The sequence below is a fragment of the Mobula birostris genome, chromosome 12 (assembly GCF_030028105.1).
Source record: "Mobula birostris isolate sMobBir1 chromosome 12, sMobBir1.hap1, whole genome shotgun sequence".
In the NCBI taxonomy this organism is placed as follows: Eukaryota; Metazoa; Chordata; class Chondrichthyes; order Myliobatiformes; family Myliobatidae; genus Mobula; species Mobula birostris.
In genome coordinates, this window is record NC_092381.1 from 113,685,947 (window position 1) to 113,710,770 (window position 24,824).

The 24,824-nt window shown below is 47.3% G+C and overlaps 1 protein-coding gene across 4 annotated transcripts in view; it reads right to left on the minus strand.

The window, feature by feature from the left end:
- LOC140206208 (inositol-tetrakisphosphate 1-kinase-like) overlaps window positions 1-24,107 on the minus strand; it is a 97,475-nt gene extending 73,368 nt beyond the window's left edge. The window contains exons 1-2 of one of the 4 annotated variants that reach the window (XR_011888097.1): window positions 23,413-24,107; window positions 2,945-2,969 (exon numbers count right to left, since the gene is read on the minus strand). Coding sequence is in view for 2 of the 4 variants with exons in the window: in XM_072274515.1 (XP_072130616.1) it covers window positions 2,945-2,969; window positions 23,413-23,504 (117 nt within the window). In the remaining 2 variants the exon portion in view is untranslated. Of the gene's footprint in view, window positions 1-238; window positions 304-2,944; window positions 2,970-23,412 lie in introns of those variants that run through there. The other 3 variants (XM_072274515.1, XM_072274516.1, XM_072274517.1) reach the window with 3 other exon arrangements.
- Between the last annotated feature and the right edge of the window lie 717 nt (window positions 24,108-24,824).

A 24,824-nucleotide genomic window follows, 5' to 3' on the forward strand; every position in this document is an offset into this window, starting at 1 on the left:
GTTTCTGCATTTCCCCGGGTGCTCCGGTTTCTTCCCACCTCCTGAAGATGTGCAGGAAGGTTAATGGGCCACTGCTACTTACTCATTCGTGTGGGCAAGAGGTGAAATTATAGAAGTTGTGGACAAGCGAGAGAACACGTCACTGAGCGAGAGTGAAATAACGATGGGGAGGGGAAGCTCCTCTAAAAGCTCATGGTTCTGACGGGTAGAACGGCCAATGTCCAGTAACCCAATGTACCTGTGCGACAGTATTCCTTCAACGTTGCATGCAAGGGCAGCACAGCTGGACGGTTAGGGTTTAACTCCTGCCACTGTCTCCAAGGAGTTTGCACGTTCTCCCGTGACGACGCGTGTTTCCTCCGGGTGCTCCACGTTCCAAAGGCATTCTGGGTGGGGTCAGCAAGCTGTGCGCAGGCTATGTCGACATCAGAAGCACGGCGATACTTGCAGGCTGCCCCCAGCACATCCTCAGACTGTGTTGGTTATTGACATAGGTACACATGACAAACAGAGCTAATCCTCACCTTACGTCTCCTTAAGGTTAAAGACACAATCTCCATTTTTGTTCTCTCCACTTCACTGGCATTTAGGGCAGCAGTGAAGGTCCTCCATCTCTGGTGGTGTTCAGGGCTTCCTTCATCGTGTCAGTAGCTTCGTCTCAGTTTTCACTACTGTCAGTCACGCACGTCCCAGGTGGAGACTCAGGAATACTGTCACACTCAGATGTAGAAGGATTCTTCATTGCTGTTTCTGTAACAGTTTTGTTTGACCAATCAGGGCTGTTGGCCCTGAGCTGAGCCCCCGAACCTGGAGGACTGATGGACCACTCTTAGTCTGGCCTCTACCCTTTGACCTGTTTGGCATGGGTGACCCTACCAGGAGCCAAAGCATAAAGACCTGACACCAGCCACCATAGCTCTCCAGGTCATTGAGGCACGCCCAATGACAAGGTTGTGATTCTTTGTTCTGCTCAAGTTCAATTGAATTTCAGGTCCAATTTAATGTACAGGATGGGATCTGAACTCGGACAACAAGAGGATATTCCACTCACTCCTAATTCTACACAGTGATGGGCAGCAAAGTGAAATCTAGGGGAGCAGGTCGGTCACCAAGAGCTACCTGGATACATCCATTTCAGCGCACATGAGATTGCACACACACGCTGGATTAATTCAGCAAGTCAGGCAGCATCTATGGAGAGAAATGAACAGCTTTGGCAGGAGACCCTTCATCAAGACTGGAAAGAAAGGGGGCGGAAGCCAGAAAAAGGTTGTGAGAGGGGAAGAGTACAAGCTGGCAGGTCATTAGAGAGACCAGTTGAGAGGGGGGGGAAATGAAGTGAGAAGCTGAGAGGGGATAGGTGGAAGAGATAAAAGACTGAAGGAATCCGATCTGCCAAGAGCTCTTTGTTGTTTGGTTTGGAGGCTTGCGTGCCTCAATGACCTGAACAGCCAAGTTGGCTGGAGTCAGGGCTTTGTGCTTTGACCAGTTTGGCATGGGTGACCCTACCAAGAGCCAAAGGGCAGAGGTCAGACTAAGAGTGGTCCACCGGTCCTCCAAATTCAGGGGTTGAGCTCAGGGCTAACCGTGACTGGTCAAACAAAGCTGCAATGAAGAATCCTTCTGCATCCGAGTGCGACGGTATTCCTTTGTCTGCAGCCAGCTGGTGGTAGTGAAAACTGTGAGGGAGCCCCGAACAGCGCCAAGACCAAAATTGGTTTTGGTGGCCAAGGACAAAGGTGGGGAACCTTCACGGCCCTAGACTCCAATGGAGAAATGTGCAGCAAGTAAGGAATCTGATCAGAGAGCAAGAGCATGGAATAAAACAGGAAGGAGCTGAGGAAAGCACAGGGAGATAATCGGTAGGAGAGGGCCATCAGAACGGGAGGGGGGTACAATAAAGAGGGGGAAGAAAGAAAAGGCAAATGGTTACAGGAAATCAGAGAAATAGATGTATATCCCACCAGGTTGGTAAAAGCGGGCTTTCCCCCCCACTGAGGTTAGATAGGACTACAACCAGAGGTCATGGGTTAAGGGTGAAAGGTGAAAAGTTTATGAGAAATGCGAGGGAAACTTTTTCACTCAGGGTGGTGAGAGTGTGGAATCAGCTGCCAGCACAAGTGGGGCATGCGAGCTCAACCTCAACATTTAAGAGAGAGTTGGACAGGTACATGGATAGTAGGGGTATGGAGGGTGTGGTCCCAGTGCAGGTCACTAGGAGATTAAACGGTTTGGCATGGACTAGACTGGCCGAAGGGCCTCTTTCTCTGCTGCACTTGTCTATGACTCTACGATACCCAGATGGAGTTAAGTTTTGCTCCAACCTGCGTGGCAGTAGGGGCCGTGGACAGACTTGTCGATGTGGGAATAGGAAGTTGAATTGAAGTGGGTGGCCAACAGGAGACCCTGGTTGTTGCAGTGGAGAGAGGAAAAGGTGCTAAATGATATCCACCACGAGTGCAGACAGATTGTTTGCAAGCATGCATGCACACCCTCCAAAGAGGATCACAACCTTGTTGCGTGCGTGCCTCAATGACCCCGAGAGCCATGTTGGCTGGAGTCAGGACTTTATGCTTTGGCGCTTGGTAGGGTCACCCATGCCAAACAGATCAAAGGGTAGAGGCCAGACTAAGAGTGGTCCACCGGCCCTCAAGATTTGGGGGTTCAGCTCAAGGCTAACAACCCTGACCGGTCAAACAAAACTGTTACAGAAACAGCAATGAAGAATCCTTCTACATCTGACTGTGACAGTATTCCTGAGTCTCCACCCGGGACTTGCGTGACTGACAGCGGTGAAAACTGAGAGGAAGCTACCGACACGATGAAGGAAGCCCTGAACACCACCAGAGATGGAGGACCTTCATTGCTGCCCTAGACAGCAGTGTAACAGGTAGTAACTAAACTCTGCATGCACACAAGATACAAGAGAAAAATCTTCACTCACCTGGATGACTTCAATTCCTCTCTTCCTAAAAAAAAAGAAAAAAAAACTGCATTATACCACCCGCTTAACCGAAGGCCAATGAAGCTACAAAGCTCATTAACCTATCCCAAAGTTTAAGTTCCCATAAGTTCCCGGAGCCATTTGAAATGAGCTCTGGTATTCTTACAACACACATAAAAGTTGCTGGTGAACGCAGCAGGCCAGGCAGCATCTCTAGGAAGAGGTGCAGTCGACGTTTCAGGCCGAGACCCTTCGTCAGGACTAACTGAAGGAAGAGTGAGCAAGAGATTTGAAAGTTGGAGGAGGAGGGGAGATCCAAAATGATAGGAGAAGACAGGAGGGGGAGGGATAGAGCCAAGAGCTGGACAGGTGATTGGCAAAAGGGGATACGAGAGGATCATGGGACAGGAGATCCAGGAAGAAAGACAAGGGGGGGGACCCAGAGGATGGGCAAGGGGTATAGTCAGAGGGAGAAAAAGGAGAGAGAGAGAAAAAGAATGTGTATATATAAATAAATAATGGATGGGGTACGTGGGGGAGGTGGGGCATTAGTGGAAGTTAGAGAAGTCGATGTTCATGCCATCAGGTTGGAGGCTACCCAGACGGAATATGAGGTGTTGTTCCTCCAACTTGAGTGTGGCTTCATCTTTACAGTAGAGGAGGCCGTGGACAGACATGTCAGAATGGGAATGGGACCCCCAGAAAACCGTCTCCTTCAGATCCCACCGTCAGCTCCTGGGCCCTCAGAGGCTCCATCTTCCTCTTACCCCAACCATCCCCTCCCCACTGACACCCCCAGAAAACTCCCAGTGGCCACACAATTTAATTCCACATCCCATTCCCATTCTGACATGTCTATCCACGGCCTCCTCTACTGTAAAGATGAAGCCACACTCAGGTTGGAAGAACAACACCTTATATTCCATCTGGGTAGCCTCCAACCTGATGGCATGAACATCGACTTCTCTAACTTCCACTAATGCCCCACCTCCCCCTCGTACCCCATCTGTTACTTATTTTTATACACACATTCTTTCTCTCAATCTCTTTTTTCTCCCTCTGTCCCTCTGAATATACCCCTTGCCCATCCTCTGGGTTTTTCCCCCCCTCCCCCTTTTCCTTCTCCCCGGACCTCCTGTCCCATGATCCTCTCATATCCCTTTTCCCAATCAACTGTCCAGCTCTTGGCTCCATCCCTCCCCCTCCTGTCTTCTCCTATCACTTTGGATCCCCCTCCCCCTCCCACTTTCAAATCTCTTACTAGCTCTTCCTTCAGTTAGTCCTGATGAAGGGTCTCGGCCTGAAACGTTGACTGCACCTCTTCCTAGAGATGCTGCCTGGCCTGCTGTGTTCACCAGCAACTTTGATGTGTGTTGCTTGAATTTCCAGCATCAGTCTGGAGGCGTGTATTCAAGTCCCACCCCAGAGACCTGAGCACTGGTTAGAGCAGAGAGTTCCCACCTTCTTTACGCCATGGACCAATACCATTAAGCAAGGGGACCCTGGACCCCAGGTTGAAAACCACTGGGATGGAGGGTCAAGTATCTGCCTCACAGTGCCAGCGACTCAGGTTCGAACCCCACCCCAGCTACAGACTGTTGCAGTTTGCACACTCCCACGAACAGTACCTGCCTCGATGTGGCCTAGGCCACAGTTACACTCCACCATCTACTAAAGACTTGACATTCTGATAGGTGGGATCAAAAACTCCAGTCTTTGAAGATCTCAAAACTACAAATACTCATTCTTTCAGTATTGACATTTGCTGGCAATGACTATGCATCCTCATCTGTTCCCAGACAACACAGTTGGGAGTCATTCCAATTACCTGGGCTAGAATAACATAGCCCAGCCCGGACAGTGACCAGTTTCCTTCACCTGAAGACATTTGCAAACATGTAAAATAAAATAAATCAATAACTTTGTTGTGTTATCACTGAGAAATGTCGTGTTTTAAGTTCTAGATACAATTAGAACAGAAATTATTCAGCAGCTATATTGGGAATGGAACTCAGCCAGTCAGTTTTGCTGATGAACAATTTAAGCACTGTTACCCTACCCAAAACTTAAGGTCCCTGTGAATTTCCACCCCCACCTCACTTCCTGCCATCTGCCGGTCCCCAACCGGTATTCCTCAGCTATTCCTGGAATCATCCTTGTGAACCTCCTCTGAACCCTCTCCAATGCCAGCACATCTTTTCTTCGATGAAGGGCCGAAAGCTGTTCACAGTATTTAAGGTGAGGCCTCACCAGTGACACATCCCTGCTCTGTATTCCAGACCTCTTGAAATGAATGCTAATATTGCATTTGCCTTCCTCTCCACCGACTCTACCTGCAAGTTAACCTTTAGGGTGTTCTGCACGAGATACCCAAGTCTCTTTGCACTTGCATCTCTGATTTTTGGATTTTCTCCTGGTTTAGAAAATAGTCCGCACATTTATTTCTACTACCAAAGTGAATGACCATGCATTTTCCAGCATTGTATTTCATTTGCCACTTTCTTGCCCATTCTCCTAATCTGTCTATATCCTTCTGCTGCCTACCCGTTTCCTCAATACTACCTATCCCTCCACTGATCTTCACATCATCTGCAAACTTGGCAACAAAGCCATCTATTCCATCATTGAAATTATTGATATGCATCACAAAAGGAAGTGGTCCCAACATAGACATCTGCAGTACACCACTAGTCACTGGCAGCCAACCAGAAAAGGATCCTTTTATTCCCACTTGCTGCCTCCTACCGATCAGACAATGTTCTAACCATGCCAGTAACTTTCCTGTAATACCATGGGCTCTCAACTTGGTAAGCATCCTCATGTGTGGCACCTTGTCAAAGGCCTTCTGAAAGTCCAAATATACAACATCCACTGCTTCCCCTTTATCTAGCCTACTTGTAATCTCCTCAAAGAATTCCAACAGGTTCATCAGGCAAGATTTTCCCTTGAAGAAACCACGCTGACTTTATCCTATCTTACCCTGTGTCACCAAGTACTCCATAACCTCATCCTCAACAATTGACTGCATCTTCACTGAGGTCAGGCTAACTGGTCTACAATTTCCTTTCTGCTGCCTTCCTCCTTTCTTAAGTGTTGTGACATTTGCAATTTTCCAGTCCTCTGGCACCATGCTGGAGTCCAATGATTTTTAAAGATCATTACTAATGTCTCCACAATCTCTATTGCTACCTCTTTCAGAACCCTAGGGTGCAGTTTATCTGGTCCGGGTGACTTATGTACCTTTAGGTCTTTTAGCTTTTTGAGCACATTCTCCCGGTAATAGTAACTGCACTCACTTCTTTTCCCTCATACCCTTCAACATTTGACACATTGCTAGTGTCTTCCACTGTGAAGACTGATGCAAAGTACACATTTAGTTTATCTGCTATCTCCTTGTCTTACCCCCCCCCCCATTATTACTTCTTTGGTCTCATCTTCCAGTGATTCTATAACCACTCATCTTATTTTTTTTAAAAATATACTTGAAAAAGCTTTTACTATCCATTTTAAAACATAGAAAACATAGAAAATAGGTGCAGGAGTAGGCCATTCGGCCCTTCGAGCCTGCACCGCCATTTATTATGATCATGGCTGATCATCCAACTCAGAACCCCGCCCCAGCCTTCCCTCCATACCCCCTGACCCCCGTAGCCACAAGGGCCATATCTAACTCCCTCTTAAATATAGCCAATGAACTGGCCTCAACTGTTTCCTGTGGCAGAGAATTCCACAGATTCACCACTCTCTGTGTGAAGAAGTTTTTCCTAATCTCAGTCCTAAAAGGCTTCCCCTCTATCCTCAAACTGTGGCCCCTCGTTCTGGACTTCCCCAACATCGGGAATAATCTTCCTGCATCTAGCCTGTCCAATCCCTTTAGGATTTTATACGTTTCAATCAGATCCCCCCTCAATCTTCTAAATTCCAACGAGTACAAGCCCAGTTCATCCAGTCTTTCTTCATATGAAAGTCCTGCCACCCCAGGAATCAAACTGGTGAACCTTCTTTGTACTCCCTCTATGGCAAGGATGTCTTTCCTCAGATTAGGGGACCAAAACTGCACACAATACTCCAGGTGTGGTCTCACCAAGGCCTTGTACAACTGCAGTAGTACCTCCCTGCTCCTGTACTCGAATCCTCTCGCTATAAATGCCAGCATACCATTCGCCTTTTTCACCGCCTGCTGTACCTGCATGCCCACTTTCAATGACTGGTGTATAATGACACCCAGGTCTCGTTGCACCTCCCCTTTTCCTAATCGGCCACCATTCAGATAATAATCTGTTTTCCTATTTTTGCCACCAAAGTGGATAACTTCACATTTATCCACATTAAATTGCATCTGCCATGAATTTGCCCACTCACCCAACCTATCCAAGTCACTCTGCATCCTCTTAGCATCCTCCTCACAGCTAACACTGCCACCCAGCTTCGTGTCATCCGCAAACTTGGAGATGCTGCATTTAATTTCCTCATCCAAGTCATTAATATATATTGTAAGCAACTGGGGTCCCAGCACTGAGCCTTGCGGTACCCCACTAGTCACCGCCTGCCATTCTGAAAAGGTCCCGTTTATTCCCACTCTTTGCTTCCTGTCTGCTAACCAATTCTCCATCCACATGAATACCTTACCCCCAATACCATGTGCTTTAAGTTTGCACACTAATCTCCTGTGTGGGACCTTGTCAAAAGCCTTTTGAAAATCCAAATATACCACATCCACTGGTTCTCCCCTATCCACTCTACTAGTTACATCCTCAAAAAATTCTATGAGATTCGTCAGACATGATTTTCCTTTCACAAATCCATGCTGACTTTGTCCGATCATTTCACCACTTTCCAAATGTGCTGTTATCACATCTTTGATAACTGACTCCAGCAGTTTCCCCACCACTGACGTTAGGCTAACCGGTCTATAATTCCCCGGTTTCTCTCTCCCTCCTTTTTTAAAAAGTGGGGTTACATTAGCCACCCTCCAATCCTCAGGAACTAGTCCAGAATCTAATGAGTTTTGAAAAATTATCACTAATGCATCCACTATTTCTTGGGCTACTTCCTTAAGCACTCTAGGATGCAGACCATCTGGCCCTGGGGATTTATCTGCCTTCAATCCCTTCAATTTACCTAACACCACTTCCCTACTAACATGTATTTCGCTCAGTTCCTCCATCTCACTGGACCCTCTGTCCCCTACTATTTCTGGAAGATTATTTATGTCCTCCTCAGTGAATACAGAACCAAAGTAATTATTCAATTGGTCTGCCATGTCCTTGCTCCCCATAACCAATTCACCTGTTTCTGTCTGTAGGGGACCTACATTTGTCTTTACCAGTCTTTTCCTTTTTACATATCTATAAAAGCTTTTACAGTCAGTTTTTATGTTCCCTGCCAATATTTTGATATTGTTTGTGATAGTTATAGTCATAGTCATACTTTATTGTTCCCGGGGGAAATTGGTTTTCGTTACAGTTGCACCATAAATAAGAAATAGTAATAGAACCATAAATAGTTAAATAGTAATATGTAAATTATTAGGACCAGCCTATTGGCTCAGGGTGTCTGACCCTCCAAGGGAGAAGTTGTAAAGTTTGATGGCCACAGGCAGGAATGACTTCCTATGACGCTCTGTGTTGCATTTGGAGGAATGAGTCTCTGGCTGAATGTACTCCTGTGCCCACCCAGTACATTATGTAGTGGATGGGAGACATTGACCAAGATGGCATGCAACTTGGACAGCATCCTCTTTTCAGACACCACCGTGAGAGAGTCCAGTTCCATCCCCACAACATCACTGGCCTTACGAATGAGTTTGTTGATTCTGTTGGTGTCTGCTACCCTCAGCCTGCTGCCCCAGCACACAACAGCAAACATGATAGCACTGGCCACCGCAGACTCGTAGAACATCCTCAGCATCGTCCGGCAGATTTAAAGGACCTCAGTCTCCTCAGGAAATAGAGACGGCTCTGACCTTTCTTGTAGACAGCCTCAGTGTTCTTTGACCAGTCCAGTTTATTGTCAATTCGTATCCCCAGGTATTTGTAATCCTCCACCATGTCCACACTGATCCCCTGGATGGAAACAGGGGTCACCAGTACCTTAGCAGGGTTTTAGATACACCAGGTTGCTAGCTTGCTTTCATTTCATTTTTTCCCTCCTAATGATTCTTTTCGTTAGTCTCTGTACATTTTAAAGAGCTTCCCAATCCTCTAATCCTCCCCCAAATTTCTGCTTTGTTGTACGCCCTCTTTTGCTTTTACTTCAACATCACCTTGAATTCCCTTGTCAGCTACGGTTGTACTATTTTGTCATTTTTTTCAGTTCTTCGTTTTTGGAATATGCCTATCCTGCACCTTCCTCATTTTCTCCTCCCAGAAACTCATGCCATCGTTGCTCTGCTGTCATCCTTGCTAGCATCTCCTTCAAAATTACTTTGGTCAACTCCTCTCTCATACTACTATAATTTACCTTTACTCCATTGAAACACTGCTACATCAGACTTTACCTTCTCCCTATCAAATTTCAAGTTGAACTCAATCATATTGTGATCACTGTCTCCTAAGGGTTCCCTTACCTTAAGCTCCCCAATCAGCTCTGGTTCATCACATAACACCCCATCCTGTACAGCTGATCGCCTTGTAGGTTCAATGCAAACTGCTCTGAAAAGCCATCTTGTAGGAATTCAACAACTCACTCTCTTGAGATCCACTTCCAACCTGATTTTCACAATCGACCTGCATGTTGAACTCTCTCATGACTATCATAACATTGCCCTTCGACACACCTTTTCTATCTCCCGTTGTAATCTGTGGTCCATCTCCCAGCTACCGTTGGGAGGCCTGTATATAACTGCCATCAACGTCCTTTTACCCTTGCAGTTTCTTAACTCAACCCACAAGGATTCAACATCTTCTGATCTTATGTCACATTTTCCTACTGATGTGATGCTATTCTTTACCAGCAAAGCCACACCACCTCCTTGGCTACCTTCCAATCCCTCCGATACAACATGTAACCTTGGACATTCTGCTCCCAACTACAACCATCCTTCAGCCACCAAGTCTTTCACAAAGACAGACTTTTGTTGTAACCAGAGTAATGCTGTTGCATTTGGCTGTATTCATGAACGATTGAAAAACAATCAAACTTGAATTGAATGGAAGTGAAGTCGAGTCACGTTTACTGTCATGTATACCGCCAAATGAGACAATGTTTCTCCAAACCAGGGTATAAAGCACAGTAGTACACAACTTAGGATAAAATCTACAGATGAATTACACATAAAGTGCATAAATTAAATATTGTGAAGTACACAACGGATTAACCAGTTGCACCTCGAATGCAATGTAGCAGGAAAACAATGCAAATACAAAGAGAAAAAATAATATTTCTTTAGGCAGACAGTAGTGAATCTGTGGAATTTGTTGCCACAGGTGGCTGTGGGGGCCAAGTCACTGGGTATATTTAATGCAGAAGTTGATAGCTTCTAGACTAGTCAGGATATGAACACAGATAGGGAGAATGGCTGAGGGGGAATTGGATCAACCATGGTGAAATGGTCTCCCTCTCCCATTATGAAATCAGTTCAGTGTTGGGCTGAGTGAAATTATCCCTTCTGCTTCAACAGCCTGACGGTTGAGAGGCAACACAGTACAAGACAAATAAAAATTACAAATAAGTTACAATAAAAAAAATAAATAAAACAGGGCAAAATTAGAGGTGGCCTTCATGGACTATTCAGAAATCTGATGGCAGAGGGGAAGAAGCAACACACACAAAATGTGAGGAACTCAGCAGGTCAGGCAGCACCTATCAAAATGAACAGGTAGTCTTTCAGACCGAGGAGAAAGGGGAGAGGGGAAGAGGCCATAATAAAAAGGTGGGGGAGGGGAAGGAGGCTAGCTGGAAGGTGATAGGCAAAGCCAGCGGGGTGGAAAGGTCATGGGCTGGTGAAGAAAGAATCTGATAGGAGAGAGGAGTGGACCATAGGACAAAGGGAAGGAGGGGGGAAAGAAGCTATTCCTGACTCACTGAGTGTACGTCTTTGGGATCCTGTACCTCCTCCCTGAGAAGTGGGAATGTCCTGGGGACTTCATTTCTCCATTTCAATGAATTTAAGACCCAATAGTCTTCTTTCACTGCTTTTGTCGATGAGAAAGGATTTTCACTCACCCAGTGGGCCCAGGAGTCTCACAGACTCCTCACCCATTGGGACATCCCCTTTTCCTTTATTCATTAGATCGAGGCATGACTGCGCAGGCACGTGGATGTCAGCGAGTTAGACCAGCGGGAAGAATTTAAAAGGGGAGCATTTTTCCTTCAGCGGTTTGATCGAGACACGATTGAGCAAGCGCGTGGACATCAGCGAGTTAGACCGGCAGGAAGAACTTAAAAAGACAGCTTTATAGAGCGGGCAACAGAGTAGAAGGAGTCAGAGTAGGAGTGCTTCGGCTCAACGGGGCTTCGGCGATAATGGGCCGAGGCGAGGTAGGTTACTTGTGAAGAATAGGAATAGGAAGTATGTCTGTGAGGCCGGTGTCCTCTACTGGGTGTCAGATGTGGGATGTCCGGGAGACACCCAGCCTTCCGAATGGTCACATCTGTGCCAGGTGCATCGAGCTGCAGCTCCTCAGGGAACTGGAGATGCAGCTCGATGACCATTGTCTGGTCCGGGAAAGTGAGGTGATAGATAGGAGTTCTAGGCAAGTGGTCACACCGGGGTCCCGGGAGGCAGTTAAGTGGGAAACAGTCAGGAGAGGGAAGGGCAAGAATCAGATACTAGAGAGCACCCCTGTGGCTGTCCCTTTTAACAATAAGTACTCTTGTTTGAGTACTGTTGGGGTGGGGGGGTGGAGGGAGGAGGAAGAAAGGACCTATCTGGGGGAAGCAACAGTGGTTGCACCTCTGGCACTGAGTCTGGCCCTGTGGCTCAGAAGGGTAGGGAAAGGAAGAGGATGGCAGCAATGATAGGGGACTCTATAGTTAGGAGGTCCGATAGGCAATTCTGTGGATGCAGGAAAGAAACAGATGGCAGTTTGCCTTCCAGATACCAGGATCCGGGAAGTTTCTGATCGAGTCCATGCTATCCTGAAATGGGAAGGTGAACAGCCAGAGATCGTGGTACATATTGGTACCAATGACAAAGGTAGGAAAAGGGAGGAGATCCTGAAAGCAGACTACAGGGAGTTAGGAAAGAAGCTAAGAAGCAGAACCACAAGGGTAATAATCCCGGGATTACTGCCTGTGCCACATGACAGTGAGTATGGGAACAGAGTGAGGTGGAGGACAAATGTGTGGCTGAGGGATTGGAGAAGGGGGCAGGGATTCAGATTTCTGGATCATTGGGACCTCTTTTGGGGCAGGAGTGACCTGTACAAAAAGGACGGGTTGCACTTGAATCCCAGGGGGACCAATATCCTGGCAGGGAGGTTTGCTAAGGCTACTGGGGAGAGTTTAAACTAGAATTGCTGGGGGGTGGGAATCGAACTGAAGAGACAGAGGAAGGAATGGTTGGCTCACAAATAGAGAAAGCTTGTAGGCAGTGTGAGAGGAAGGATAAACATGTGATAAAGAAGGGATGCACTCAGACCGATGGTTTGAGATGTGTCTATTTTAATGCAAGGAGTATCATGAACAAAGTGAATGAGCTTAGAGCATGGATCAGCACTTGGAGCTATGATGTTGTGGCCATTACGAAGACTTGGATGGCTCTGGGGCAGGAATGGCTACTTAGAGTGCCAGGCTTTAGATGTTTCAGAAAGGATGGGGGAGGGGGGTGTAGCATTGCTGATCAGGGATAATGTCACAGCTGCAGAAAAGGAGGAAGTCATGGAGGGATTGTCTACTGTAGGGTTCCCCAACCTTTATTGCACCGTGGACCGGTTTAATATTGACAATATTCTTGCAGACCGGCTGACCGGGGGGGAGTGGGGGGTGTTCAAGTTCAACAGTGCATGACAGGGAATGAGGAAAGGTGCAGCTGATTAATATCGTTTCCTCGTGGCCCAGTAGCACATCTTTGTGGCCTGGTGGTTGGGGACCACTGGTCTACGGAGCCTCTGTGGGTGGAGTTAGAAACAGGAAGGCATTAGTAACTCCACTGGGTGTTTTTTTTTTTAAATAGACCACCCAATAGTAACAGAGACATCGACAAGCAGATAGATTCTGGAAAGGTGTAATAAAGGCGGGAGGAGAAGATGGCGAGCGCAGCCCTCCGGTGAAAAATGATGTCATGTCTGTTAAATAGGGGCCGTGGACAATTCTGATTTGATGGTGAATGGACGTGAAAGCACAGAGGAACATCTGGAGAAATTTCTGAAACGCCAGTTCGCTGCTGTTGTTACTGTGCGGTCGGTAATGTTTCGGAGGGTAGGCCTCAAAATCCCCGGCCTTGCCTGCTTTTGGCGACCGAGAAGGAGGTCGAATCGTTTGGACAGAGATGGCGCTCAGTACTCGGTGTCGGAGAGCTGATCAGAGCTCGAAGTTTTCAGATGACGCAGAGTCGGACTGTGGTCGGGCATGGCAGGGAGAGTTTTTCTTCCTTCTCCCATCTGCGTGAGGTGTGGGACATTTGAGAGACTCTGAACTTTTACTGTGCTCATGGACTTCTTCATCAAGTTATGGTATTGTTAAGCTGTTTGTAACTATATGTTATAATTATGTGGTCTTGTCAGTTTTTTCAGTCTTGGTCTGTCCTGTGTTTGGTGATATCACACTGGAGGAAATATCGTATCATTTCTTAATGCTTGCATTACTAAATGACAATAAAAGAGGACTACGTGTCTTCATAATCTAAATCTAAGTAACAGGGCTGTCACGATGAGAGATTTTAATTTCCCCAATAAAGATTGGCATCTCCCTAGAGCAAGGGGTTTAGATGGAGCAGAGTTTGTTGGGTGTGTTCAGGAAGGTTTCCTGACACAATATGTTGATAAGCCTACAAGAGGAAAGGCTGTACTTGATCTGGTATTGGGAAATGAACCTGGTCAGGTGTCAGGTCTCTCAGTGGGAGAGCATTTTGGAGATAGTGATCACAATTCTATCTCTTTTACCATAGCATTAGAAAGGGATAGGAGCAGACAAATTAGGAAGATATTTAATTGGAGTAAGGGGAAATATGAAGCTATCAGGCAGGAACTTGGAAGTATAAATTGGCAACAGATGTTCTCAGGAAAATGTACAGCAGAAATGTGGCAAATAATCAGGAGATATTTGTGTGGAGTTCTGCATAGGTACATTCGAATGAGACAGGGAAAAGATGGTAGGGTACAGAAACATGTTGTACAAAGGTTGCTGAAAATCTAGTCAAGAAGAAAAGCTTATGAAAGGTTTAAAAAAAAAACAAACAACAAAAAGGCATCTGTTAGTCTTGCAAGACCATGGATCTGCGCCTGGAAAGTCTTCACTCTCCAGGGTGCAGGCCTGGGCAAGGTTATATGGAAGACCGGCAGTTGCCCATGCTGCAAGTCTCCCCTCTCCACGACACCAATGTTGTCCAAGGGAAGGGCATTAGGACCCATACAGCTTGGCACCAGTGTCCTTGCTGAGCAATGTGTGATTAAGTGCCTTGCTCAAGGACACAACATCAACGTTGCCCATACAGCAACAACTACTTAGGTAATGATAGAGATCTAGAAGATTATAAGGCTAGCGGAAGGAGCTTAAGAATGAAATTAGGAGAGCCAGAAGGGGCCATGAGAAGGTCTTGGCGGACAGGATTAAGGAAAACCCCAAGGCATGCTACAAGTATGTGAAAAGCAAGAGGATAAGATGTGAGAGAACAGGACCAATCAAGTGTGACAGTGGAAAAGTGTGTATGGAACCGGAGGAGATAGCAGAGATACTTAATGAATACTTTGTTTCAGTATTCACTACGGAAAAGTATCTTGCCGATTGTAGGGATGACTTGCAGTGGATCAAAAAGCTTGAGCATATAGACATTAAGAGGATGTGCTGGAGCTTTTGGAAAGCATTAAATTGGATAAGTCACCAGGACCGGATGAGATGTACCCCAGGCTACTGTGGGAGGCGAGGGAGGAGATTGCTGAGCCTCAGGCAATGATCTTTGCATCATCAATGGGGATGGGAGAGGTTCTGGAGGATTAGAGGGTTGCAGATGTTGTTCCCTTATTCAAGAAAGGGAGTAGAGATAGCCCAGGAAATTATAGACTAGTGAGTCTAACTTCAGTGGTTGGTAAGTTGATGGAGAAAATTCTGAGAGGCAGGATTTATGAACATTTGGAGAGGTATAGGAATAGTCAACATGGCTTTGTCAAAGGCAGGTAGTGCCTTACGAGCCTGATTGAATTTTTTTTGAGCATGTGACTAAACACATTGACAGAGGTAGCATAGTAGATGGAGTGAAAATGGATTTCGCGTTGGCACGTGGCCAAGAGGTTAAGGTGTTCATCTAGTGATCTGAAGGTCGCTAGTTCGAGCCTTGGCTGAGGCAGCATGTTGTGTCCTTGAGCAAGGCACTTAACCACACATTGCTCTGCGACGACACTGGTGTCAAGCTTTATGGGTCCTAATGCCCTTCCCTTGGACAACATCAGTGGCGTGGAGAGGGGAGACTTGCAGCATGGGCAACTGTCGGTCTTCCATACAACCTTGCCCAAGCCTGCGCCCTGGAAACCTTCCGAGGCGCAAATCCATGGTCTCACAAGACTAATGGATGCTTGTATAAAATATGGACTTCAGCAAGGCATTTGATAAGGTACCCCATGCAAGGCTTATTGAGAAGGCATGGGATCCAAGGGGACATTGCTTTGTGGATCCAGAACTGGCTTGCCTACAGGAGGCAAAGAGTGGTTGTAGACCAGTCATATTGTGCATGGATGTCAGTGACCAGTGGTGTGCCCCAGGGATCTGTTCTGGGATCCCATCTCTTCGTGATTTTTATAAATGACCTGGATGAGGAAGTGGAGGGATGGTTTAGTAAACTTTCTGATGACACAAAGGTTGGGGGTGTTGTGGATAGTGTGGAGGGCTGTCAGGGGATACAGCAGGACATAAATAGGATACAAAACTGGGTTGAGAAGTGGCAGATGGAGTTCAACTCAGAGGTTTTTTCTCCAGGGCTGAAATGGCTCACACGAAAGGGCACAGTTTTAAGGTGCTTGGAAGTAGGTACAGAGGAGATGTCAGGGATAACTTTTTTAAAAAATAAACCCAGAGAGTGGTGAGTGCGTGGAATGGGCTGCTGGTGACGGTGGTGGAGGCGGAAACGATAACGATAGGGTCTTTTAAGAGGCTCCTGGATAGGTACATGGAGCTCAGAACAATAGAGGGCTATGGATAACCTGAGGTAATTTCTAAACTAAGTAGATATTCGGCACAGCATTATGGGCCAAAGGGCCTGTATTGTGCTGTAGGTTTTCTATGTTTCTATGTTCTATGTTCATTACCAACTACTGACATTCCAGATCCACCCCTCCTCTATGATATTGACATAGATTGCATGCATTTCCCACCAGAATGTGGCAGCTTGGTGTATAGTGGTTAGTGTAACAATTTCAAGCTTTTATTTATGTATGTATTTAATGAGAGTGCAGACCAGGCCCTTCCAGCACGTCGAGCCTCACTGCCCAGCAGTCTCTGATGTAACCCTCGCACAATCACAGGACAATTTACAATGACTAATTAACCTACCAACTGGTGGGTCTTTGGACTGTGGGAGGAAACCCACGCGGTCACGGGGAGAACATACAAACTCCTTACAGGCAGCAGGGGGAATTGAATCTGTGTCACTGGTACCGGAAACCTACCACGCCCCTGGGTGCTGACCCCAGCACCTCCTCAGACTGTGTTGGTTGTTGGTGCATTTTACTGCACGTACAATGTGCATGTGACAAATAAAACTAATTTGTATTAGTACTCATGAAGTGACTCATCTTTGCTAACATTAGGGCCAATCAATTGAGATTGACCAGGAACTAATTCCTTGCAAACAAAGACGTTCCTCTGCTGGAAACTGCATCGAGGACAAAGAGACCACTCCTGTGTTCCTGAAGGCCAATGTCCAACTGAACGCCAAGGATCTAAAGAACAGCTGGGAAGTGAAAAGGCCCACACAGGCCTAGCAACTCACTGATAACCGAGCTGAGCTTTCCAGCACACGCCAGGACACAACCCCAACTGAAACAAGTACAGGTGAGCATCTGGCATGGGACTGGTCAGCAGCTGCAGGGATGATTTTGAAGAACTCCTCAGCCACTACCCTCGCCGGCCGGTGGTGTCGTGGCAACAGCGCCAGACTTCGAGGCAAGTGGTCCCAGGTTCAAATCCTGCCACCTACTCGCAGGCTTTCCATCCATGCTGGGTTGGGTTCAGCACCGAGCTAGCAACTCACCCTCGTGAAAAAATAAAACAGACAAAATGCTAAAGAAATGGCAAGGTTGTGCCTGATGTGCCACACAGCGTGGAGAGGACTAACTAACTCACTCAACCACAAGTGTCTGACTGCATCATGTTGAAAGCTGTCTAGCTCTACAGTCTAGATTGGACACGCTAGAGATAGGAAACATGTTCCCGATATTGGAGGAGTGCAGAACCAGAGGCCACAATTTGAGAATAAGGGCTAGGCCATTTAGAATGTAGTTGAAGAAAAACTTTTGCACCCAGAGAGTTGTGGATCTGTGGAATGCTCTGCCTCAGAAGGCAGTGGAGGCCAATTCTCTGGAAGCTTTCAAGGAAGTTAGATAGAGCTCTTAAAGATAGTGGAGTCAAGGGATATGGGGAGAAGGCAGGAAAAGGGTACTGATTATGGATGATCAGCCATGATCACAGTGAATGGTGGTGCTGGCTTGAAGGGCCGAATGGGCCTACTCCTGCACCTATTGTCTACAGTCATCTGCAGCTTTGGATAATGACTCATCAGGAAGGCACAAGTCAACCAAGATCGGTGAACATCTGAAACTTTGGCCAAACAGAATGGTCCAATTCAGAACCTCTAACTTTGTACATCCAGGAAAGACATCACAGAGGGCCTCAGACACAGCAATCACATCCATCAAGAACAACAAGTAACTTGAACCTTCTGAGACTTCCGTTGGTCATCATCGACCATGGAAGTGGTGTCTACTGCAAGCCTGGGCAGTACAATATGGACAGCATGCTGTTGCCCAAGAAGCAAACTCCCCCTCTCCATGCAGTTGATGAATCCAAAGTAACAGCAGAGACCGATACAGTTTAGCACCAGCAGTGTCGCAGGAGTCACCAGTCAGCATCGAACTCAACACAAGACTGCCTTAGGGACTCCAGCTCCAGAGACTCTCCCCACCCCGAGTTTACTCCTGAAGCTGCAAGGCAGAGTTTGGTTTGAGATCACAAACAAGGGAAATATCTGCAGGTGGTGGAAATCTAACAGAGAGACACACACCCCGTGCCCCCCCCCCACCTGGAGGAACTCAGCGAGGGCAGGAATATAGTCGACATTTTGGACTGAGACCCTTGAGGTGAACACCACCCCTGGGAGCTTATCTCCATTACCACCCCCGGCTATGCCAACCTTGAGGAACTCAGTAAACAGTTACTAAACCTGGAAATAGAAGTGAAGAAGAAAGCAAACTGATGTGACAGGTTAATTTATTTGCCAGTTGGAAGTTGCTTCTGCCATGGCAGTCACTGACTGGCCCATTGAAGGGGATCGGCAGCTCTTTCCCATTCGTCGCTTCTGCACCAGAGCATCAGTTTCCCGTTTCAGACTCCTCAGGGTATACGAATAGCTTGTGAGAGAGATACTCTCTCCTTTCCGGTCTCCGAGGGAAATCACCTTTTGTGCGGCCAACACCAGACACTGTTTCCAAGCTCTGTCACAGCAGATTCTCAGGTGGAAACACTTCAAGAATGTTCTCAAAACCCAGAGATACACGAGCAGAATTAAGGCCATTTGGCTCACGAGTCCACTCCACCATTCAGTTACGACAGATTATTTTCCCCCTCAAACTGATTTTCCTGCCCTCTCCCTGAAACCCTTAAACCCCTTTTTAATCAAGAACCTATCAACATCTTCCTTAAATACACCCAAAGATGGCATCCACAGCCACCCATGGCAACCATCTCCACAAATTCATCACCTTCTGGCTGAAGAAATTCTTCCCTGTCTGTTCTAAAAGGACAGCGGTTTATTCTGAGGCTGTGCCCTCAGATCTTGGGGTCTCTTACTAACGGAAACATCTGCCCATCCAAACACTGAAAGGCCAGTAGAGAGTGGAAGGCTCAATTCCCACACCACCACCCTTCTGAGAAGTACGGCATTCCCACTGACCCTGGCACGGGACTGCCCAGAGAAAGAGGATTAGTGGAAATGGCACAAGACCAACATGGGGGTAGTGGCCTGTGCATCTCCATGACCACCTAACATGGATAAGGAGCACTTGGGCTGGAAGCTGGAACACCTGGTGAATTGTTAGGAACACAGAGGCCTAGTACTTGCCTCAAAGGGTGCCAAGTTCACAACTGTAGTTAGTCTCATCTCATAATGTTGTGGCCCGCCAACAAAGAGCTGGACTGCCTTGCAGCATGGTGTGCTCTCAACAAATTGGAGCTGAATGCTATCAAGACAGTGGAAATAAGGATCTCCCTTCCTTGGAAATTAATGGTCAGGCTGTGTCTGGTTGAGTCATTCAGACTCCTGGGGACTACCACTACCACTACATGGAAGTGGGACAAGCACATTATAGGAAAGCCCAGCAGAGATTGTTGTTCCTACACCAGCTAAACACAACATCTCAGGGTGTATCCCGATGAATTTTTACTCAGCATCATTGAGAGTGTTGTGACCACCTCCATCACCAGTCGGTTTCTGGCCGCGTCCTCCTTCTCCGAGTCCAGGTTGTAGGGAGTGGGTCACTCAGCAGAGTAGATGGCTGACCACCATCCGCTGACACTTAAAGACACGTTCATTGCCAGAGCAAAGAGAAGAGCTGGAAAAATTACTGCTGATCCCATCCACCCTAGCAGTCACCTGCTTGCCAAGTTGCCATCAGAGTGTCACGACAAGTCCATCAGCACCAGGACAACAGGTCATCTCTGAAGCTTCTTTCCTGTAGCTATCCAGATTCTCAACAAAGCTCACCCAGGTGTAATACACTAACTGTCCCTGCAAAAAAACCCGTTGAATGCTCTGTCCTGCTCCTCTTGTTCTGTTACATTCCAGCACAGGCCAATTCAAACAGGGTCTAGACCAACCAGAATTTGTGCAGATCAGAAATAACACTTCCAACACTGGCACCCCACATGCTGGTGATATTCAACCAGATTCCGATTCTGATTCTGTTGATAATTATTGAGTACATTCATATATTCACATTTCAATTTGATCATTGACGCTTACACATGTGACTGTTCTGCTAATTGTTGATTGCGCATGGCTGTTTGAACGATTGTCTTGTAAGTTGTTGGTTGCTATTGTGTCGTCTGTTAGGGTATTGTCCTGTGTTTTACGCTTGGCACCGAACCACAATCATTTCTGGTCTGTTTCACCTAATGGCAATAAAGTGATTCTGGTCATCTCCCAATCGGTGGGTCCGAGAGCACAGGGTGGGTTAATCCTGCCTCACCTATGGTGGTGTTTGCAGCCTCATCAGGCACTCCAGAACGAGAGGAACTGCCATGGAATCTGGTGACAGTCAGCCCTGAGGGACTGGGAGAGACTGAGGCAATCAATCAGGTTTATTCCCACTGACACATGTCCTGAAATATGACATACAGGAGAGGGATGTCATGTATTTACACTCAGTGCCCACTTGATTAGGTACATCTGCTCCTTAATGCAAATATCTAATCAGCAAATCATGTGGCAGCAGCTCTGTGCATAAAAGCTTGCCGGCATCGTCAAGAGGTTCAGTTGCCTTTCAAACCAAATATCAGAATGAGGAAGAAATGTGATCGAAGTGACTTTGACCGTGCAGTAATTGTTGGTGCCAGATGGGGTGGTTTGAATATCTTAGAAACTGCTGCTCTCTTACAACAGTCTCTAGAGTTTACAGAGAATGGTGTGAAAAAAAAAATCCAGTTAGCAGCGGTTCATGGTAATGGTGGTGGTGGGGGGGACAGGGCATAAAAAAGCTTGGAAACCCCCTGCTCGAGGGTTAACAGAATGGTACAAATAAGCATCCAGTGAGTGGCAGCTTTGTGGACAAAAACACCTTGTTAATGAGAGGACGGAGGAGAATGGCCAGAAGAGGTCAAGCTGACCGGAAGGCAAATAACCACACATTTACAACAGTGGTGTACAGATCAACATCCCTGAATGCACAACGGGTCTGTACTCTTTCAACCTTCTGCACATCTTTCCCGTAGGTACTCACACTCCTCAGCGCCCTCCTGTTCACTGTGTAAGACCTACCCTGGTTGGTCCGACTGAAGTGCAACACCTCGCACTTGTCCGCATTAAATTCCATCTGCCATCTTATTTCGACCCATTTCTTCAGCTGGTCCAGATCCTGCTGCAAGCCATGATAGTCTTCTTCACTATCAACTACACTCCTAATCTTGATATCACCCCCAAATTTGTTATCCAAATCTCATTTTGTTTATTTCCCCTCGCGCTAATGTGATGAAATGATCTCCAAGGACCGCTTACCAAAACAGCTTTCCCACTCTACCTCAGTGCACACAGCAATGCTAAACCAATTTAACATTACATCGAGCCCGACCTGCCCCACGGAACCATCCCAAACTGAGAGCAATTTCATGATCAAAGTAGCCGCCAAACATTTCAATTCCGATTCCATGTCCCGTTCCGACATGTCGGTTCACGGCCTCCTTTAGTCCCAACATGAGGCCACTCTCAGAGTGGAGGAGCAGCACCTTGTGGCTACCTCTGTCGGGGTAGCCTCCAAACCGATAGCATGATCGATTTCTCCTTCTGGTTAAAAATACACCCCAGTCTTTTATTTCACACTCTTGTCTTTTACCTCCTCCCACCTCCCTGCTGCCCCTCCTCCTATCGTCCACTCTCCTCTCCTATCAAATTCCTTCCTCTCCAGCCCTTTACCCTCCCACCCACCTGGCCTCACCTGTCACCTTCCAGTCATCCTCCTTCCCCTCCCCTCTTATTCCGGCGTCTTCCCATTTCCTCTCCACTCTCAGCTTTAAACGCCGGATTTCTATTCATTTCCATAAGATGCTGCCTGCCCACTCAGTTCCTCCAGCATTTTGTGTGTGTTACTCTGACCATCGACACTGTCTGACCTGCTGAGTTCCTCCAGCATTTTGTGTGTGTTACTCTGACCATCGACACTGTCTGACCTGCTGAGTTCCTCCAGCATTTTGTGTGTGTTACTCTGACCATCGACACTGTCTGACCCGCTGAGTTCCTCCAGCAGTTTGTTTGTGTTACTCTGACCATCGACACTGTCTGACCCGCTGAGTTCCTCCAGCATTTTGTGTGTGTTACTCTGACCATCGACACTGTCTGACCTGCTGAGTTCCTCCAGCATTTTGTGTGTGTTACTCTGACCATCGACACTGTCTGACCCGCTGAGTTCCTCCAGCATTTTGTGTGTGTTACTCTGACCATCGACACTGTCTGACCTGCTGAGTTCCTCCAGCATTTTGTGTGTGTTACTCTGACCATCGACACTGTCTGACCTGCTGAGTTCCTCCAGCATTTTGTGTGTGTTACTCTGACCATCGACACTGTCTGACCTGCTGAGTTCCTCCAGCATTTTGTGTGTGTTACTCTGACCATCGACACTGTCTGACCTGCTGAGTTCCTCCAGCATTTTGTGTGTGTTACTCTGACCATCGACACTGTCTGACCTGCTGAGTTCCTCCAGCATTTTGTGTGTGTTACTCTGGATTTCCAGCATCTGCAGAATCTCTTGTGTTTATGTTTCCATATTCTGCTTCACTCTCTTACAGGCATAATAAAAATACATTTTATGAAAAACTGTACATAAACGAAGACTGACAAACAACCAATGTGTTAAAAAAATACAAACTGCAAATGAAAATAAGTAATGAAGAACAGGAGTTGAGAGCGAGTCCATAGGTTGCGGAAATAGGTCAGTGAAGCAATCCACGAGAAAATCTTCAGATGCTGGAAATCCAGAGCAACACACACACACAAGGCGCTGGAGGAGCTCAGCAGTTCAGGCAGCATCTAGGGAAACGAGTAAACAGTCGACGTTTCGGTCGGAGACCCTTCATCAGGACTCCCAGCGGTTCCTGAACCTGCTGGTCTGAGTCTTACACCTTGTACCACTGCCCCATTTCATTCGATCGCGTACATCGTTCCAGCCAACTTTTATCCTGCCATCAGTACTAGCTGTGCACAAAAGCGGCATCGTTTTCCCCCCATATTCCGACCACGAGCTCACTATCAACCCACTCATCAATTCGATCTGCAAGTCCAAGGCCGTATCCTGGCAGGAGAAACATTCACATGCGTAGACCGTGGCAGTACTAGAGTTTATAAAGCAGCGACTGATACTTCAGCAAAGTAGCGAGAGGCAACCTAGTCTTACCTGCAGAGTTCCGCGAAGACCACAAAGTTTAACTTCTTCCTTTTCTTGCCGTTTAAGCACACTCCTAACCGTTTCCCTGGGCGCCGCAGCATGACTGACCAGCTCGGAAAAGTTACTGACGGTCTTTACCTAATGTCTAAAAGGGAAGGAGGCTCCGAGACGAATGATAAAGAAACTCAGTCATCCCAACCCATGTTAATAGCTAATCGCTTTCAACGCTCCCACTCCAACAAGGTGCAAAGTCTGATTTTTGCCTCCTGTCACACAATGCGCCCCGACCAGCTGCCGATCCGGGGGGCGCCACCCAGAACATTCTCGGGACCCTCACCGGGGTCTGCCCCCCAGCTTTTATTTCTTGGTCGCCGTGTAACTAACATATTAGCGTGGCCACGTGACCCCCAAAGGGTTGCAACATTCGCCGGCCACGCCCACCCACGTGGATTTCCGTGGGCGTCCCTCTCACATCCTGGAGTGACATCACTGCCACCTCTGCCCTCACGGTCCAATGGGCTGCGAAGGCTTGAAGTCTGCCTCGCCGCTGATGACAATGTCCAGCCCGGCGGGGCCACCCCCAGGCTGGAGGAACAGCACTTCATATTGACGGCGTGAACTTCCAGTGACTGCCCCTCCTCTCCTTCACCATTCCCCTTTCTTGTTTCCCTCTCACACCTTCCCTTGCTTGCCCATCATCTCCCCCTGGTGCTCCTCGACCTTCTGTATCTCCCGTGGTCTTCTGGCCGCTCCTGTCAGATTCCCCCTTCTCCAGCCCTTTATCTCTTCCACCAATCGAATTCCCAGCTCTTCACTTCACCCCACTCCCCCTCTCCCGGTTTCACCTATCACCTGCCACCATGTAATTCTTTCTCCCCGCCCCATCTTCTGACACAGACGTCCCCCCTTCCTTCTCAGTCCTGAAGCAGGGTCTCGGCCTGAAACAGCGACTGTTTATTTTTTTTCCATAGATGCTGCCTGGCCTGCCGAGTTCCTCCACCATTACCTAGTATACTATCTAGGCACCTTCCAGCCTGATGGCATAGTCATAGTCATACTTTATTGATCCCGGGGGAAATTGGTTTTCGTTACAGTTGCTCCATAAATAATAAATAGTAATAAAACCATAAATAGTTAAATAGTAATATGTAAATTATGCCAGGAATTAAGTCCAGGACCAGCCTATTGGCTCAGGGTGTCTGACCCTCCAAGGGAGGAGTTGTAAAGTTTGATGGCCACAGGCAGGAATGACTTCCTATGACGCTCTGTGTTGCATCTCGGTGGAATGAGTCTCTGGCTGAATGTACTCCTGTGCCCAACCAGTACATTATGTAGTAGATGGGAGACATTGTCCATGATGGCATGCAACTTGGATGGCATCCTCTTTTCAGACACCACCGTCAGAGAGTCCAGTTCCATCC